The sequence below is a fragment of the Notolepis coatsorum genome, assembly GCF_963971535.1.
Source record: "Notolepis coatsorum genome assembly, chromosome: 9".
Taxonomy (NCBI): Eukaryota; Metazoa; Chordata; class Actinopteri; order Aulopiformes; family Paralepididae; genus Notolepis; species Notolepis coatsorum.
The window spans coordinates 103,856,923-103,874,080 of NC_140173.1; the positions used below are offsets into that span (position 1 = coordinate 103,856,923).

The 17,158-nt window shown below is 43.5% G+C and overlaps 1 protein-coding gene across 4 annotated transcripts in view; it reads right to left on the reverse strand.

Moving 5' to 3' along the window:
• Positions 1-16,271, reverse strand: part of jag1b (jagged canonical Notch ligand 1b) — a 124,314-nt gene extending 108,043 nt beyond the window's left edge. For all 4 annotated transcript variants that reach the window (XR_014620107.1, XR_014620108.1, XM_084321790.1 and 1 more), the window contains exons 1-2: positions 16,005-16,271; positions 15,140-15,451 (exon numbers count right to left, since the gene is read on the reverse strand). Coding sequence is in view for 2 of the 4 variants with exons in the window: in XM_084321790.1 (XP_084177916.1) it covers positions 15,140-15,451; positions 16,005-16,082 (390 nt within the window). In the remaining 2 variants the exon portion in view is untranslated. The remainder of the gene's footprint in view (positions 1-15,139; positions 15,452-16,004) is intronic.
• Between the last annotated feature and the right edge of the window lie 887 nt (positions 16,272-17,158).

Genomic DNA, 17,158 nt, shown 5'->3' on the forward strand with positions numbered 1-17,158 from the left:
TTTTTTTGTATACATAGTTGTCTAACTTGTCTGTTGTTGTTATAAGTTATTATTGAAGCAGCTATTCCCACCACTCCACACAAATTTACAATAATTCAATCATTTCTAATCTTTACTGTAGGGAGATGACCAATGCTCTCAACTGCAAATATAAAAATCATAAAAAAATTATCAAAAAGAACCGATAAGAGTATCGATAAAGTACCGAACCGTTAAGCAGTATCGATAGGAGTAGTAGTATCGATAAAATCCTAACGATACCCATCCCTAAGCATGTGACATCCATAGTACCCATGTGACCCCCATAGTACCCAATACCCATACAACAGTTTGATCACAAATTAGGTCAAGCCTACCCCCCCCCTTTTAAAAAGGCCTCTAGGCCTGAATAACAGTCTAGAGTAAACTGCTTCCAAAAAGTGAGACACTGCATGCCTCCTCAGTTTTCTAACAGTCCATAACTCCTGGCCCGTTATCAGCTTTGGATTGACCTGTCCCAAGCTCCTCCCCGCTCTCCTAGCTTGACCGAGGAAAGCAGCGCTTCTCATGATAGGGGGGGTCAAGAAAAAAGGGCGGAGCGTGGGATAGGGTCAACCGTCCGCCACTGCCAGGTTCACATTTCCCAAGCTCCCCAGCTGACTCACAACCTCTCTTTGATCTACACCCAACACACACACACACACCTAAATACACAGTCACACAGGCAGACAGCAACACATACCCACGCACACACAGCAACTCTGTGGACAAACATATCTGTTCTTATCTCGGTCGTCCTTCCAGACACTGACCAACAGACAGCAGAACTGATAAACAACATCCCCCTATCTGATCCGACAGAAAAACATTACTGCTGGACTCACTCTGGGGAAAATCCCACAGACAGACAAGAGAGCGAGACAGAAAGAGACACACAGACATAAAAGAGAGGGAGAGAGAGAAACGGATACATAGAAAGAGAGAAAGACAAATAGACAGACATACAGAGAGACAGACATACAGGGGGAGAGAGACAGATAAGAGACCTCAGCATTGGTTCTTCAACATCACAACCGATCTAAGAGGACCATTGTTTTAAATGCGATTTAGTCCAGAATCCCATAGACTATATATATATTTTTTTATCAAATCTTTAAAAATAAATTCACATACCATGATATAACAAGACATACCAAGGGCGGTTAGGTGGCCGAGCGGAGATTGCGTTCGTCACCAGCCCCGGAGCTGTGAGCTCGATTCGCCTGTTCGAATCCAGCTCACAGCTCCGGGGTTGTCACCAGCTTGGCTGGCCGTCTGCACTGATACAATTGGCTGTATCAGAGGGTGGGAGAAGCTGGCGGGGTGGGTCCGGGTCGTTGTAAACAGCGACTCCTACAGTTCGGTCGGGGCGCCTGCTAAGCGCGGATTGGACGTGAGGGGGATAGTGTGGTCCTCCCACACGCTACGCCCTCTCAATGAGAATCCGCGCTGCCAGGTGAAAAGAAGCGGTGATTGGCTGGACGTGTGTCGGAGGAAGCACGTGGTAGCCTCCACTCTCCCAGATGATCTGACTGTGGGGGGGTAAGTGCGCAGCGATCAGGAAGGGACTGGGAATTGGCATACGACTAACATTGGGATGGGAGAAAATCGGAGGAAAATGGAGGGGGAAAAAGACCAATAAAAAAAATAATAATAACAAGACATACCAGAAGTTGAACACAATAATAATTAATATAAAGAATTAATGAAGGAGTAAATATAATAATTAACAGACTATAACAATAACATTTGTGGTCACAAGATAAGAGAACAAATAAATAAATAATAATAGAATAAATAATTTATATATATAATATAATTATAAAAATACCAGAATTCCATAGTCTATAATGTAGGTGGGGAGATAACAGTGGAGAGAAATCTTGTACTTGTAGGGCTGGGCGATATGGCCTAAATATGATATCATGATATTTTCTGACCTTTCAGCGATACACATCACAATGTTTTTCCTTTTTTCCCCATTCATTATGAGGTTTACCAAAACAGTATTTGAGTTTGCAAGCTAACATTAAAGACAAAAGACTCATGCACATTTTTATATTATATATTAGATTTAGATTATTGGATTCTTAGATTATATATTTAGCATTTTAGCCTTTTGTTTTTTAGATTATATATTAGATTATATTTAGATTATTAGATTATATATTGTAACTATTTATTTATTTATCTATACATTTATTATTTGAACGGCTTAAGGCTATATCTGTACTTTGTTGTGTTGCATACTTGAAATAAACTTCAATCCAATCAAATCAAACCCCCCCTCTTAAAAACAAAAACCTTTGTTTAACCTAGCCATCTATAAAACATCATACTAAAACTGTGAAACAAATGTCCTACTCCCCTAAAGAAAGAAATACATAGCAAACATGACTCAGTTATCCAATAGTGCTGCTGCTTTTTATTTTGTTAAAATCTTTTAGTTAAGACTAAAAGACTACAATATGACTACAACGATTTAATGACGGCTTCCTGTCCTCGCATTCCATTTCCGGTTAACGTAAAATTTTCAACAACAGATTTCTGCTAATTAAACACTTCATGGAAACGGAGTAACTTGAAACTTGAACTTGAACTTAACGTTATGTTGAGTTCATACGTGTTGTGTAGTATGAACTCGACATAACGTTAGCATTACTCCGTGTCCACTGTTGCGTCGCAGATGGATGGTACACTAGTCTGTTAGCTCCGTAGCTAATCCGCTCATAGACTACCGATAGCAGTACCGTTAACGTCGGAGCTTATCAATACTTCTGGGTTTCAGGGGCTTCCCTAGCACCGAGCCACCGCCTCTCTGGCTAGGTGTGTGCGCTTGCGTGCGTGTATGTGCGTGTAGATGACGTAATTTGGGCAAGTGTGTGTGTCAGGGTTTCCGTTAGATTTTTTTTTGGCGGTCTGAGTGTCCGGTAGATTTTAATCTACCGGACAAATGGGATAAATTCCGGTCAGAGTTTATTGAGCTTAAAAACAATTGATAGGCCTATATAAAGAATGACATCCTCAAGGCATTTATAATATTTTAACTTAAAACTAGGCTACTTTTATATATTCCAAATAAAATAAGTCCCTCGAGACTTCGTGCTGCTGCCGACTTGAGGTGTCGGTGGGCAGTCTGCCCGACATTAATAAACGGCAGTCTGTTATAATCACATTTTTATGAGCTAACGAATTCCGTTATATTGGACATTTGTATTAATTATATCAAGAGAAGAACTGAGAAATTTGGCAGAGAGACGGCAACATTATCTTGGGTTTGCGTGATGTATATCTCCACCTCCCAACGACTTGGTGCTGGTCATAACGTCCGGTGAAAATAATTCCCTCTAAGCACAATTTGATTATTTGAATTGTATTAAAATAGGCTAAAATTAAATAGCCTATGCGATGAACGAAACAATCATTACATTTGTTTCATCGTTGCTTCACTTTATAATAATAATGTTGTCAGCGCGAGCTTGCTGCTGCTAGATTTGCGAGAAGCATCCAGCTGCAGACCCGCAGAGCAGCGGTGTTTTCAGGTCCGGTCTGGGGACCGCTCAGCAGCACCCCCCACCCAACAGCTGAATTGCCAATGGCTCAGGGTTCGAAATTAACGGGGGCTTGGGGCAAAATGCCCTTGAAAATTGACCAAATGCCCCCGAATATCAGTTAAGGGGGGCAAAAAAAGCCCCCGACAGTTTACTAATTATATATATGCTCTACAGTGCGAGCATTTCCCTCGTATTGCCCCTAATAATATGTGTGTGTGCAAACCGGAAAAATCATTTACTTGCAGTGTGCGAGACAGATGAGTGATTGTGAAGAATTACAAAACAGCTCCGCTGTTAATAGTTCAGATTGAAACTGGACTGAAATTCAGTTTTTGGGTGGAATGTTTGTTCCAAGGAGGAGGGAGGCGGGGCCCGCTGCGTGTTACAGGGAGATGCTTCCAGGCACTTGAGAGGTGCTGCGAACACAGAGAGAGCGCTCTGCTCTCATCAAGCATTACACTGCTATCTTAACGTTAGCAAGCTAAGCATCTGCATAGCGCGACCTGGCTGTGTAACGTTAAGTAACTTGTGTTCGGCGGGGAAAGACCATTCCATTTGTAACACAACTCCAAAAGAATAACATCCAAATCCGATCCCGATGCGCATTTCCTTCATTCCACAGCGCTGAGCGCGCAACGTATTTCATTGATCGATCTGGCCAGAGCCTATACTCACAAACGTTGCGTGTGTGGGGTTTTTCATCAATTTGAAACAAGCCTCTTGACTGTTGGAATTAGGGATGTTAAAAATTAAATATCTAATAATATTATTCAATATTATACATTCATTGATCCAGAGGCAACCGGTTATTATATCAAGACAACAACACAACTTGCCCTCACTCAGGGACAATAATATGTAATCTATTTAGATAGAGTATGTATGTATTATTTACAGATAATTGAAGGTACCTCAAAACATGAAACCAAGCCATGATGTCACACATCGTGTGTGTGTGTGTGTGTGTGTGTGTGTGTGTGTGTGTGTGTGTGTGTGTGTTACTTGAACAATTGTCACTGTGCTCCTAAATTTCTGTGTGCTCCTAAATTTGTATTTAGATTTTATTTATTAACATTTTATTTAGGAGCACATGTGCTCCTTGGGAAAAAGGTTAGCGTAGAGCCCTATATATGGAGACATTAACATTACGTTATCAAACATAGGGACGAAGACTGTAAAAAAAAGTGTCAACAATGTTTTATAATCTTTGTTAATTTTCATTATAAAAATGTTGTGCCCCCGAAATACAAAAAAAAGCCCCCGAAAAGCAATTAAGGGGGGCAAAAAAAGCCCTTGAAAAAAAATGTTAATTTCTAACCCTGCAATGGCTGAATTGGAGTACTGCACTGTGCCGGCAAAGCTGGTGGGTTCTGTGGGTCTGCAGCTGCATGCTTCTCGTAAACCCAGCACTAAGCTTGCGCTGACACACCGTTGTCATTATTAGACGACCTGCTTGGTGAAGCAACGATGAAACAAATGTAATGATTGTTTCGTTCATCGCATAGGCTATTTAATTTTAGCCTATTTTAATACAATTCAAATAATCAAATTGTGCTTAGAGGGAATTATTTTCACCGGACATTATGACCGGAGAGATTAAATATGTCGGACTTCAACAGATTTTGCCGGTCAAATACCGGTAATTACCGGCTAATGGAAACGCTGGTGTGTGTGTGACTGACTTTTTTTTCTGCGGGAGGGAGAGGAAAGCATTTAGCACTGCGCTTGTAAGTCTCATCTCAGCCGCGGCGGCCTCTAACGCGAGAGCAAAACATCACGATATCCACGATACGTTTAAAAAGTGTATCGTTAATGAACTGTACCCGATATTTATATAATATCATCATATCGCCCAGCCCTACTTACTTGTATCCTCTCGTGTGGCTAAACTTCTAGTCAATACAAATATTAGTGAAATTAAACCTTTACTAATTTAGCTGGGGACCCCCTGGAATCCTCTAAAGGAGCCCACTTTGAGAACCAGTGTACTAGAGAACACTGAGACACAAACATACAGTCCTATACTTCCACTGCAACACTGGGTTCACTTGGTGAGAAATCAGACGGGCTCGCGATTGGTCTCGCGGAGGTAGTTTTGTTTCTATTTACTGAACTTTGTGGCAAAGATGCTAGCTAGCTAGTGTGTGGACATTTCCAAACCAACAGAATCATACATCTATAATATATGGACAAAACTGCTTAGCTAACTCGTTCTCCTTGTAACAAAGATAACGGTGAGGATGAATTAGGGCTGGGCGATAAAACGATAACGATAACTATCGCGATAAATTATTTCCTCGAAATAAACATGAAACGTGGTCGCAAAGTTTCGATATATCGATTTTCCAAGCTTGGATATCAGTACACACACTAACAACCAATCAGTGAAGGAGATGGCCGACAGTGAAGGAGACCCGCGGTGCACCTCTGGGTAGAGAGGTAGGACTCTAGTAGTAAACAAGGCTGGCTAGGATAACTAGCTTGCACGGCGCGATTTTATATATTTACGTGCCGAGTATGTGTGTTGCGTGAATTCTGAGGCCACGTTTATAGTAGTGTGGGGTATACAGTGGACGTCGTTTCAATATATTGGGGCGGAAGAGAGTATTTTAGGGTAATATCTAGTACATTTGTCATGAGATACTCTGCTTAGAAACAACAGGCTGGCTAGGATAACTAGCTTGCACGGCACTATTTTATATATTTACGTGCCGAGTATGTGTGTTGCGTGAATTCTGAGGCCACGTTTATAGTAGTGTGGGGTATACAGTGGACGTTGTTTCAATATATTGGGGCGGAAGAGAGTATTTTAGGGTAATATCTAGTATATTGTCATGAGATACTCCGCTTGTCGGCTAACTGCTATCGTGCGCGGACTGATGACGACATCAACATTCGCAGCAGCAAAACAAGTCTATTATATATATCTATGCTATTAATAGCCCGTCCATCGCCGCCGGGCATAAGAAGTTAATTAAACTTGACAGACATTATATCGACGATAATTATCGATATCGAGTTATATGAAAATAATTTTATAATTTTATCGCGATAACGTTTTTGGCCATATCGCCCAGCCCTAGGATGAATAACAAGTGGCTAATATCTCCCGGATATCGTGTCTCACGCACATGGGAGGTGGAATTGCAACACTGTTTCGCTCCAATTACAATGCTGGTTTAGGTTTGTTTTTGTCGTCATGTTGAAACTATTTATACCAGAAGACATTGCTGGATAAATTCTGTTCAGGGAATTCACCCAACACACACAGGCTGTCCTATACCTACATATACTAAGAAACACTAATGGATTCACTCTGTTAGGGGAATTCACCCATACACACACAGACCATCTCATACCTCAAAATACCAGAAAACACTACTAGATTCACTCTGTTAGGGGAATTCACCCAACGCACGGACAGACAGGCTTCCTGTACCTCTATATACCAGATCGGATATGGAGCCAATTGATGTACTATTGCAATGTACGCGGTGAGAGACAGGGAATGCCCCCAGCCACTCCCCCCCTCCTTCCCCATCAGACAGCAGGACAAATGGTCAGGACTCGGCCGGCCAACAGTAAATTCCTATAACTCGATATACCAGATTGGAGATGGAGCCAATTGATGTACTATTCCAATGCATGCGGGGTGAGGGGCGGGGAATGTCTGCTTGGTGGACTGGCAGAGGAAACAGACAGGGGTCTCGATAAAGGGCTGTGTTTCCTCCATCATTTCTTTATACTAGTGGTGTTTGGGGTTGATTTGGGGTTTTGCTTCCCCCATACATCTTAGTTTAGGTTCTCGTTTAGTAGGGAATAGGGAGGCAGCCAGATGCACGGTTTCACCGCCAATACTGACACAACGTACTAAACTCTCACCATCAGCCGAGATCAGGTACTGATCCATTGCTTTTACTGAACCATCAGTTTTACTGAGCAGCATAGACTTTGACCTGGCATTACTGAATATAGCCTACTGTTTGCGGTGCATGCCGAATATAGCCTACCGTTTGCTGTGCTTGAATATTTTCATACCGGTCAACAACAACTATCTTATTTGAATTATGTACAATACAATACGGCTCAATACAAACAATTGTTAAAGGGATGCAGTCTGGACTGGGTTCCTTATAACAATAACTTGACAACACATGAGTTTAGTTTAGCCGCAGCTACAGGTTTTACTCTGGTCGGGTCAGGAATGCGACAACAGACATCAGTCGATCACAACACTCTTCAACAATACGTTTCAAACAAAAGTTTGTTACAATCATTTTCATATAACGCTACTTGGGACAGCTCTGCTGTAAACACTGGTGTAGCTGGCTCTGCTCTAATCACTCTAACCCTGTGCTCGGTTGCTAACTTGCTATTGTTTGCGATAGTCTGCCGTGAACATGGGAAATAATTGCGACAGCTCTGCTGTAAACACTGGGAATAACCTCGGTTGCTATTAGGGGTGGGACGATACATCGATCCAGATCGATATATTATCAATAATCAAATAGGATCGATGCCACGTAAAAAGATAGATTCATATTGCGATACTCTTATTTTGAAAATCCGGCGATGGCGACGTCATCGCCCCGCGCCCAGTGTTGTGAAACTCAAACTCCGTTTAACATCAGTAGCGTCTAGAGCGTCAATAGAGCAAGACTAGTGTGCCTATTCTGTGACCCAAAACATGTCCCTGCTGTTTTATTCCACAACGGGTCCAATGCATCTAACCTGCTTTGCAATCCTCGTCACTCCATTATGCCCACGTCGCGTTAAAGATCGAAGATAACGTTACTTTAGCGTGAGCTAACAAGCTAACCCAGAGCCATAGGCAGAGAGAAGTGTGGACTGGGAGGGTGCATTCTCGGGGATAGCCCCACTAACAGGATCTGGCCGGTACTGCACCTTGGGACTCCCAATATGCTTTTCCAGCCAAAATACAGCTCTGACTCTGTGACAGTGAATAGGATATTAATATCGAGAAAAAAAAGAAATGAACCAAAAACAGTGAACAGGTCTATTTGTATTAAAAACAATAGATTGTTTTTCATTTAAATGTCTGGAAGAGCTCAAAAATAAAAATGTCATGATATTTCCATTGCCTTTTTTTTTGTTGATTTAAATGTTACTGATTGTATTAAATGGGCACATAATATCGTCTCATATCGATCGCAGGCACCTGAATCGAATCGTATCGTATCGTGGCAGACTGTGTGATATCGGATAATATCGTATCGTTGTCCAAAGAATCGATATCGTATCGTGATTAAACTGGTGATTCCCACCCCTAGTTGCTATGCCCACACACACCCACTGCAACCGGGATGTGCGTAAAACTTCACCCTGGACTCCGGTTTTCAAAGACCGCGGTTGCAGTGTAGCAAAACCCCGGTTGTGTGTGCCCGAACAGTGCAACTGCGCACATACAATCATGGTTACATTAAATCCAGCGCTTGTGTAGAAAGCCCCTGAGCCTATGCCAACATCACATAGCCCATTAGCCTGGTAGGCATTGGTTCAGCTACAAGAGAACGTAAATAATGTAGTCAAAAGGGATGTTGACCTACTGTATTAGCGTTTCCTGAATACATCACATTAGCAGTATCTCTCTTAGATCAGGCCATGATAAGACTGCAGAGTAATACACCCGTGTTTGCTAGAAAGCTCAGGCCTGGTCACGAACCGTGTGACTTTCACAATCTCCAAACTGGGAGTAGGAGGAAGGCCTTGTTTACCAAGAGATCTTCATCCAGTGACGGGTTGGGAGATAAGACAGTGCTGCTATCAGAACCTTTCACCAAAAGACTCTCTCTGACACACAGCAGGGATAAGGAGGAAGCTCTCTCTGATAACAGAATCTCAAAGAGTTCGCCATCTAACACCACAGAGCTGGAAACAGAGATGTGATCCCTTTGTGTCTCAAACTGGAAACACTTAAGAGGTGGTGTTCCGAGACCCTTCCTCGCCCCTGGAGACGCATGTACCGCTGCTGGCCTGAGATCAGATCCCACCAGAACCTCCTCTCCTACGTCTACTCAGTCTCAATCTAGGCTTTCCGACTCAATCAATAAAAGAGAAGAAAACAAGCATGCTAGCTCTTTGTAGGTGCTTGGTGTGCAGTTGAGTCTGGATGATGAGTTGTGGCTCAGCCAACTGTGTGACTCGAGGAAGTGACTGAGCGAATGCTCCGACCAACCAACCAACCTCCAGCCCCAGGACCAAGAAGAAAAACACCTGACAAGCAGCCAAGCACCTCTCCTCCGAGACCATTAAATAAGGTTGAATTAAAACACTGCTGCCAAAACTTAAAACTTTGAAGCAGCACAGGTGACTCCAATAAAAAAAGAGAAAAACTAAAAAGATTGATACATTTGACACTTTTTCTAATGTGTGTGGGGATGAATATCATTCCCAGTAAGAAATAAAAATTAATCCCAGGAGTAGTCACACGACACCACACAGAAACGATACCGCAAGAGCATAAAAAAAGGAGCCCCTTGTTAAAAAGTGAAGTACGGAGAGAGAGGAGGCAAAAAAATAACACGCTTTTCTCTCTTTCACTTGAGTAATTTGCACTTAACTGCCACATCAGAGCGGCCTATATAAAGCAAACATGTCATTACTCCAGCAGCTGCCAGCTACGCTAACCCTCAAGGCTGAACCCACTGTTGTCAAGCAGCTCACCTGACCCTCTGCCCGGGCCGACGATCATCAATCACCGCCACGCTGACACCAGCCCCGCTCTTTAGAGGAGGGCTGGCTAGGGGTTGTCAGCAGGGAAGGGACTCAAGGATTTGTCTTTTTTCTTGGGGTGGGGGGTTATCTGGCTGACAACTTCACAACAGTCTCCATTAACTTTAGTTTTAAGGGTAAAAAGGCCCAATCCGCAATCCAAACGCAAACAAACGAGTAGTCGCCACCACCACTACTGAAGAGAAAGAGAAAACAGGAATAGAGATACATTCGCACTGTTATTGATGGACTGATCTCCTGATACAAGGACTAGACGACGGGTAAAGACTGAGCTCTTGATACAAGGACTAGATGTCAAGTAAAGAGCTCTTGATACAAGGACTAGACGATGGGTAACGACTGAGCTCTTGATACAAGGACTAGACGATGGGTAACAACTGAGCTCTTGATACAAAGACTAGACAACAGGTAAATAAGAGATGGTTCTTTTTGTGGCTGTAAAAAAAATACTGAAGTAGAACAGACCTATTCTGATTTACAAATTGCTACAGATTAAAACTCTTCGAGAATCAATGATGGATATACCACACATTTATAAAACAAAAAGTAGTATGAGTACTACACCAGCCAGGATAAATTAAATATCCATCTCTGGTTATTACAATACTACAGTTTTACCATACAATATCAAGTAGTATTGTTATAACATTCCAAATAGTACAAATACTAGGCTATTTCGGTGAATAAAAGGATATGTAGGGTAATGGACGCAGAAGGTGCAGGCTGACAAGGTAAATGTCCTTTCTTTCTATCCCCAGGTCTTAACAGACAAGCCAGGACTATATTTGAACAGAGAAGAAAAGATAGGGGAAATGACTGATGTTACTCCATCTCTGTATGTACAGTATGCAGCATGAATGGTCAAAAGACTTCAGGAACTCTTCACTCTCCTCCAAGTGAGGAAATGGTTGCAAACCATTATATCAAAAGTTTAAATTGTTTGCATGCGACTGGGCAACATAGGACATAGCACAAGGCTAGTGAAAGTCATAATGTTTGATATGCTGTACAGTTTGCAACCATTTCCTCAGTGGAAGATATGAGACTGTGAGCTTCCGGTTTTGGACAAGGACACATTATTGTAGTTATTGAAGCGAAAAGGTTGTTGTGTTGGAATACAGCTAGCTCAGCGTTATCTAAAAGATTAAAACAGCGGTTTGTGCATTTCCAAATTGTGCCAACAACATGTGACCACTTTGCATAGCATTTACAGACGTGCCTCCATGAGCAGAGAGACCTGCTGCACACAGACAGAGTGGAGGTCGTGTAATCACCCAACAATACACATTAAGTATCGGGTATATTGCTGTGCATTTTTATGTCTGCGCCGCGGAGCTAAACATAATAAAATTGGTAGCGTATGCGCATTGCGTGATGCTCTTTAAGATGCCTTCTAAAAATAGATTTCCCTAAACGAGTACTCATGAACGAATTCATGAGAGTACTCAACCTGGAAAAAACATTATTTGTGCCCATCCCTAGAACAAACCTCGTCGCTGGTGGAGTTCACCGCTGATGCTTGCCCCTATGCTGGCATCTGGAGCACCTCTATTGTGCTCTGTAATCCTCACTGTGGTCATGCCATTGTCCCTGCTTGATAAACTGGGAGGCTTCAGAGTGGATGGGTGGGCCCACTCGAGAGGTGCTGACCCACCCAGTACAAGTGGCGCATTCTGAGAGGCTTTGGCTGCCTGGGTTTAAAATCAAAGATTTTTTTATTAAAATAATTTTTAATTATTATATTCCAAATTAGCCACATTAATGAATCATTATTATTATTATTAATCAACCAGTATCTACGTTCTAATTCTGTTAGACTTGCTGAAGCACGGACCCCTGATTGTCCTTGTAGTATGTAGCCGTAGCCGGTAACTGGAACTGAACCCCTTATTAGGATTCAGGAATGCAGTAGAAGAGACACAAAAGCGGGACATAATGGAGCGAGAATCGGGAAAACAAGGAGAAAGCCATGAGAAATGAGTGGGAATAGTCAAGAAACTGGAGAGAAAGCTGAACAATTTGTGCAACGATCACAACTCCATACCCTGGCAGAACATGTCCCTGCGGAGACATTCTGGCTAGAGGTCTGGCTCTTGCCCTACCTGATCTAAGCACATGTGGGTAGCCTCATTAAGTGCAGCAGTTACTGTGGGTGGCAAGGTTAAAGCCATGAAATGCCTCAGGTCCAACCGAGCATGACTTAAACAAAGAGCCCAGGCCTGGACAAGAGGCCAACTTCAGGATGAAGGGAGAGGGGGGGGGGGGGGACATGAACTCGTAGCACCCGATAAGCCAATCGCTCTGCGCTGCCATCTGTCCACGATGACCAAAACGTGTTATGAGAAGCACAAAGTGATGTCATCATAACTATAACGATGGCGACGAACGCAAGCCCGACGTAAAGCGTTGTAAACATTGAGGAACACAGTCCTCGTGTCTCAGTACATATACGAACAGTACGGCTATCCATACTGTATACTGTAGCATGCATTATGTGAATCAACATACTGTTAAAGGTTTTTAAAACACATCCATGGGTGAGAATGTGCCTACTGTTAATCCATATTCAAATCCATTAAACTGGCAGCCTAGAGTAGAAACCTCAACCATGGAACTTAACATGCTCTCCGTCTCTTACAGTAGAGTTGAAACCATCTGAACCTCAAGACTTTTCAAAGCGGACCAACTTACTAAAACGCGTTTAAATAACTAAACACTGGATGTTGCAGAAAGAATGCACAACCCGCATGGGTTTCATGCATGATAAAACACACGTCGGCCTGGAATTTCAATGTACTGGTATTCTGATCATTTTGCTTTGTTTTTGCTTGAATGGGTGTCCATTCCCTGAGAGGTTTGGATTTAGTAAGTTCGAGTAGCACTGATGACATGGGCCCCTGCCTCGAGGGAGAAATACATCTCTAACCGCTGACATCTAAAGGCCAGGATCGGTGAGCACGTTTTTCGGGGACGATGGGAATCTGCAATATTTTACAACAGGGAATGTGGGAAACAGGAGCACAGCGATGTGGCAGTCGAGACATACTAGGGCTATATGAGGAACCAGAGAAGGAGGCGTAATGTTGGTCAGTAAATGATGACAGAATCATCCATCTACAATAACCCCCAGAGAGATTTATACACACCATGGCCTTTTAGAACCAGCACTTTGACCAAAAACGAAACGCAGCCTGTAATTGTTAACTGTGTGTTCCATTCCCATGTCCATATCCAAGTGCTGTTTTAACAATTAAGAATGATTTTCAGCTCGGTGAGATGAAACCTCACGCTGGCATCGGTGTCATGTGGTTGGACGCTGCGTGGCGTTGCCATAGCGTGAACATAAACAGCAACCTTTGTGTTTATAAAAAATAAAAAGAAGGTGTCAGGCGCCAGTGTCTAAGTGGAGGGCAAATAAAAGTTATAGGTCATATCAAACAAGCTAAGCAAATCGTGTCCCCGCAGAGGCCTATACCAAATTAGGCCTAATTAGTGGGGGAAAGGAGTCTTTAAACCTTGCACCAAATCAACCTGCATGCATGCAGAATACTAATGTGAGCTCAAACTCCCCAGCAGCTATACAACAGTAACTCCAGCTCTGTCCGTTTGTATTTGACTTGCTTGAGATCATCAATGCACACAAATTCACAAGAGGAACTTCCATTCAGGTTGGGATAAGAATAGGCTCAAATGTAATTGGACACGGCATACCGACGGACTGTGTGCCGTTTCACCATCAGGCACAGTACTGTAGGAGAGAGGGGTTTGTGAGCCATGCCATCATGGGGGGCTGCACAGTACTGTAGGAGAGAGAGGTTTGTGAGCCATGCCATCATGGGGGGCTGCACAGTACTGTAGGAGAGAGAGGTTTGTGAGCCATGCCATGGGGGCTGCACAGTACTGTAGGAGAGAGAGGTTTGTGAGCCATGCCATCACGGGGGCTGCACAGTACTGTAGGAGAGAGGAGCTTGTGAGCCATGCCATCATGGGGGCTGCAGTGCACAGTACTGTAGGAGAGAGAGGTTTGTGAGCCATGGCATGGGGGCTGCAGTGCACAGTACTGTAGGAGAGAGGGGTTTGTGAGCCATGGCATGGGGGCTGCACAGTACTGTAGGAGAGAGGGGTTTATGAGCCATGGTATGGGGGCTGCACAGTGCACACAGTCGGTGATGGGCTCCACCGTGTCGACACTCTTTATTTATATATAAAAAAAAAAAAAAAAAAAAAAAAAAAAAAAAAAAAAAAAACACGACTCCAGCATGGGCAGCCATCACCCCAACGCGCAGAGTGAGACCACACCGCTCCCACGGGCATGTCGACTCCCGCTATTACTCTGCAGACGGAGCGAGACTTTTCTTAGAGTTGTATAGGGCAATAAAGTCGGACCCTCAACTTATAATTACCTAAATTCCTTACTCGACACCATGTTGGACCAGTGAGAAGGAGATATATAAACTAAGTATAATATAGTGTTGAGTTGTGTAATTTGTGTTAACAAAGGTTCCCTTATTGAATAATGTAGCGTATATTTGTATAGACAGGATTTTAAAGGATTTATACAACAAAAAGGAGGTAAAGAGTAACACCTGCGGTTAATTTGCTGGATAATGAGGGGCCACAAGGGTCCTACTCAGAGGGCTGCCTATCAACTTTAGACAGTGTTAAAGACAAACCCTGTTTGCTTTTAGTCTGCGGGGGAACGGACTGACTGACAGTAATTGCAGTCTCTGCAGAGAAGCAAAAATATTTCCCCAAGTTTTCCAGAATATAAGATCGCAAGAAGAAGCTGAATTGTGTTGTTAAAAAAAACTTACCGGCCAGGCAAATCTGAAGGGCAAAACAATCCTGGATTTCTCATTCCTGCTGCCCGTGCTCTTGATAGAAAAGGTATTCCCCCCCAGGACCGGTGTAGATCCCGTCCCGAAGCTGCAGGGCCCCGCGGCGGAGACCCGAGACTGGTATTCCTTCAGGCACACTTTAAAAAACATAGCGCACTGGTCCCGAGGAGAACACGCACGGTCCGCGGGGTCACGGCCCCCCGCACAGCACAGCCCGCTCAGCAGGTCCGAGTTCAGGTTGTGCATCGATAAGATTTGCAACTCGAACTGCCCCGATCCCTCCGACACCTGTTGGAGCAAAAACACACAACAAAACAGTGAGTTGAATGCACACGATTTTGCAAAAACGTTATCCAGTGGAGACGCTGCATTGGCCCCTATAGTGGAGACGAGTCGTGGTGGTGGGTCCAGGATGGGGGGCCCCCCACCAAGCACGAGGAATAACTTCCATTTCTGATATTTTATTTATTAGAAGCACAATTCGAGTGTACTGGATAACTTTCACCATAAGTCTGCAGTAAATAATTAAATGACATATCCTCTCGCAGAGGTCTGTGTTCTTCACACAAATTGAGGAACACCTGGACGGACCTCAGATTACAACACGAAATCACACTAGTGGAGCAAGTTGCACTTCTTTGCAACAGGCGAGTTGAGTTCCCCTGAACCCCCCGCGTACTTTCTCTGCAAGTCAAACGTGGTTAACAGCTATGCTTTTTGTTTGTTTGAAGTTTTAAGTTAAGCAAGGAGTGCAAAAACTGCGCCGCTTTGCCGTGCACCGACTCAAAGCGTTCCAAAAAGTTTGCGAGAAAAAAAGAAAAAAAACTATAAATCCACGTACCTTCGCAAGAAAACAGAGCAAAAAGGCACGAAGGTAGAATGCAGCAGCAGCGACCTCTGAGCCCCGTCTCAGAATCATGCCTCCGCACTGGTTCCGCTCGTGTTGGTGAATTAGTTGGTTGGCCGCCTCACGGCACGAATGCGCTCCTCTGATTTAAACATGCAACACCAACACCTCCAAATCAACAGGAGCACGGGTTTTCCAATTCATAAGAAGATCCCTTCCTAGTCGTATTTCCTCCCCCAAAATTTGTTATCTTCCGTAGGATTCGTTCTTCTCGATTATGATCCAAGCTTGCGGGAAAAAGTGTACTACACAGTAGCCGTGCGGCAGCTGAGTCCACGACTGACTGGTGTTCGAGTCCAACTGAGCTACACAAGTTCAACAGGAGGGCGGGGTCTGCGAGCTGCATACATTATTCACGAGCCTGGGGGATGAGACAACCACGCCCCCCGCCACCTCCCCCTTTATGTTGCATTATTGTGTGTAATAAACAGAAGAATGTGTATTATTCCTATTAGACATCATAATAAATAATCTAGATTGTACGAGTGGATCTCTGCAAGGCCTGTGGCTTGAGTCGGGGGCATTTCAACCGAATGCATGGCATGTTGGATATACAATCCTTGGAAAATAAACATGGGAGATAATGAAAATGTTAAAATTCCAGTGAATCTCCCCAGATCACATAAGTCAAATTGCAGTCGATTTCATCATGCACTGAATGTGTGAGACAGGCTTGGTGTTTCCAGGGGGCGTGTCCCAGGGGGCTGCTCTGCAGGCCTGCTGACCCTGTGACTGATTCACATTCAGCAGATCTCCATGGCTTTTGATCTCGGGTCTATTCAATTCACTACAATCAATCTCTAAATTGCAGTGGTATCTGATGCTGGGATGCAGATAAGACAACGCAGTAACAATGCTGGCGCCAGACAGACCTCTCGCTCTGATGCTGAGAGTGAAGCAGTGAAGAGGAAATAAGTGACTACAGACTGACACTTTACTGTCGTCCTGATATCATTTACTGTCTCCTGATTGTCAGGAGACAATCGAGCCCAGGTGTAGATTAGCAGATTGATCTGTGACCAGGCGTTCACACACCCATACTGAATTATCACTGTATTACATATAGTCTTGTATTACTTGTATTGTGT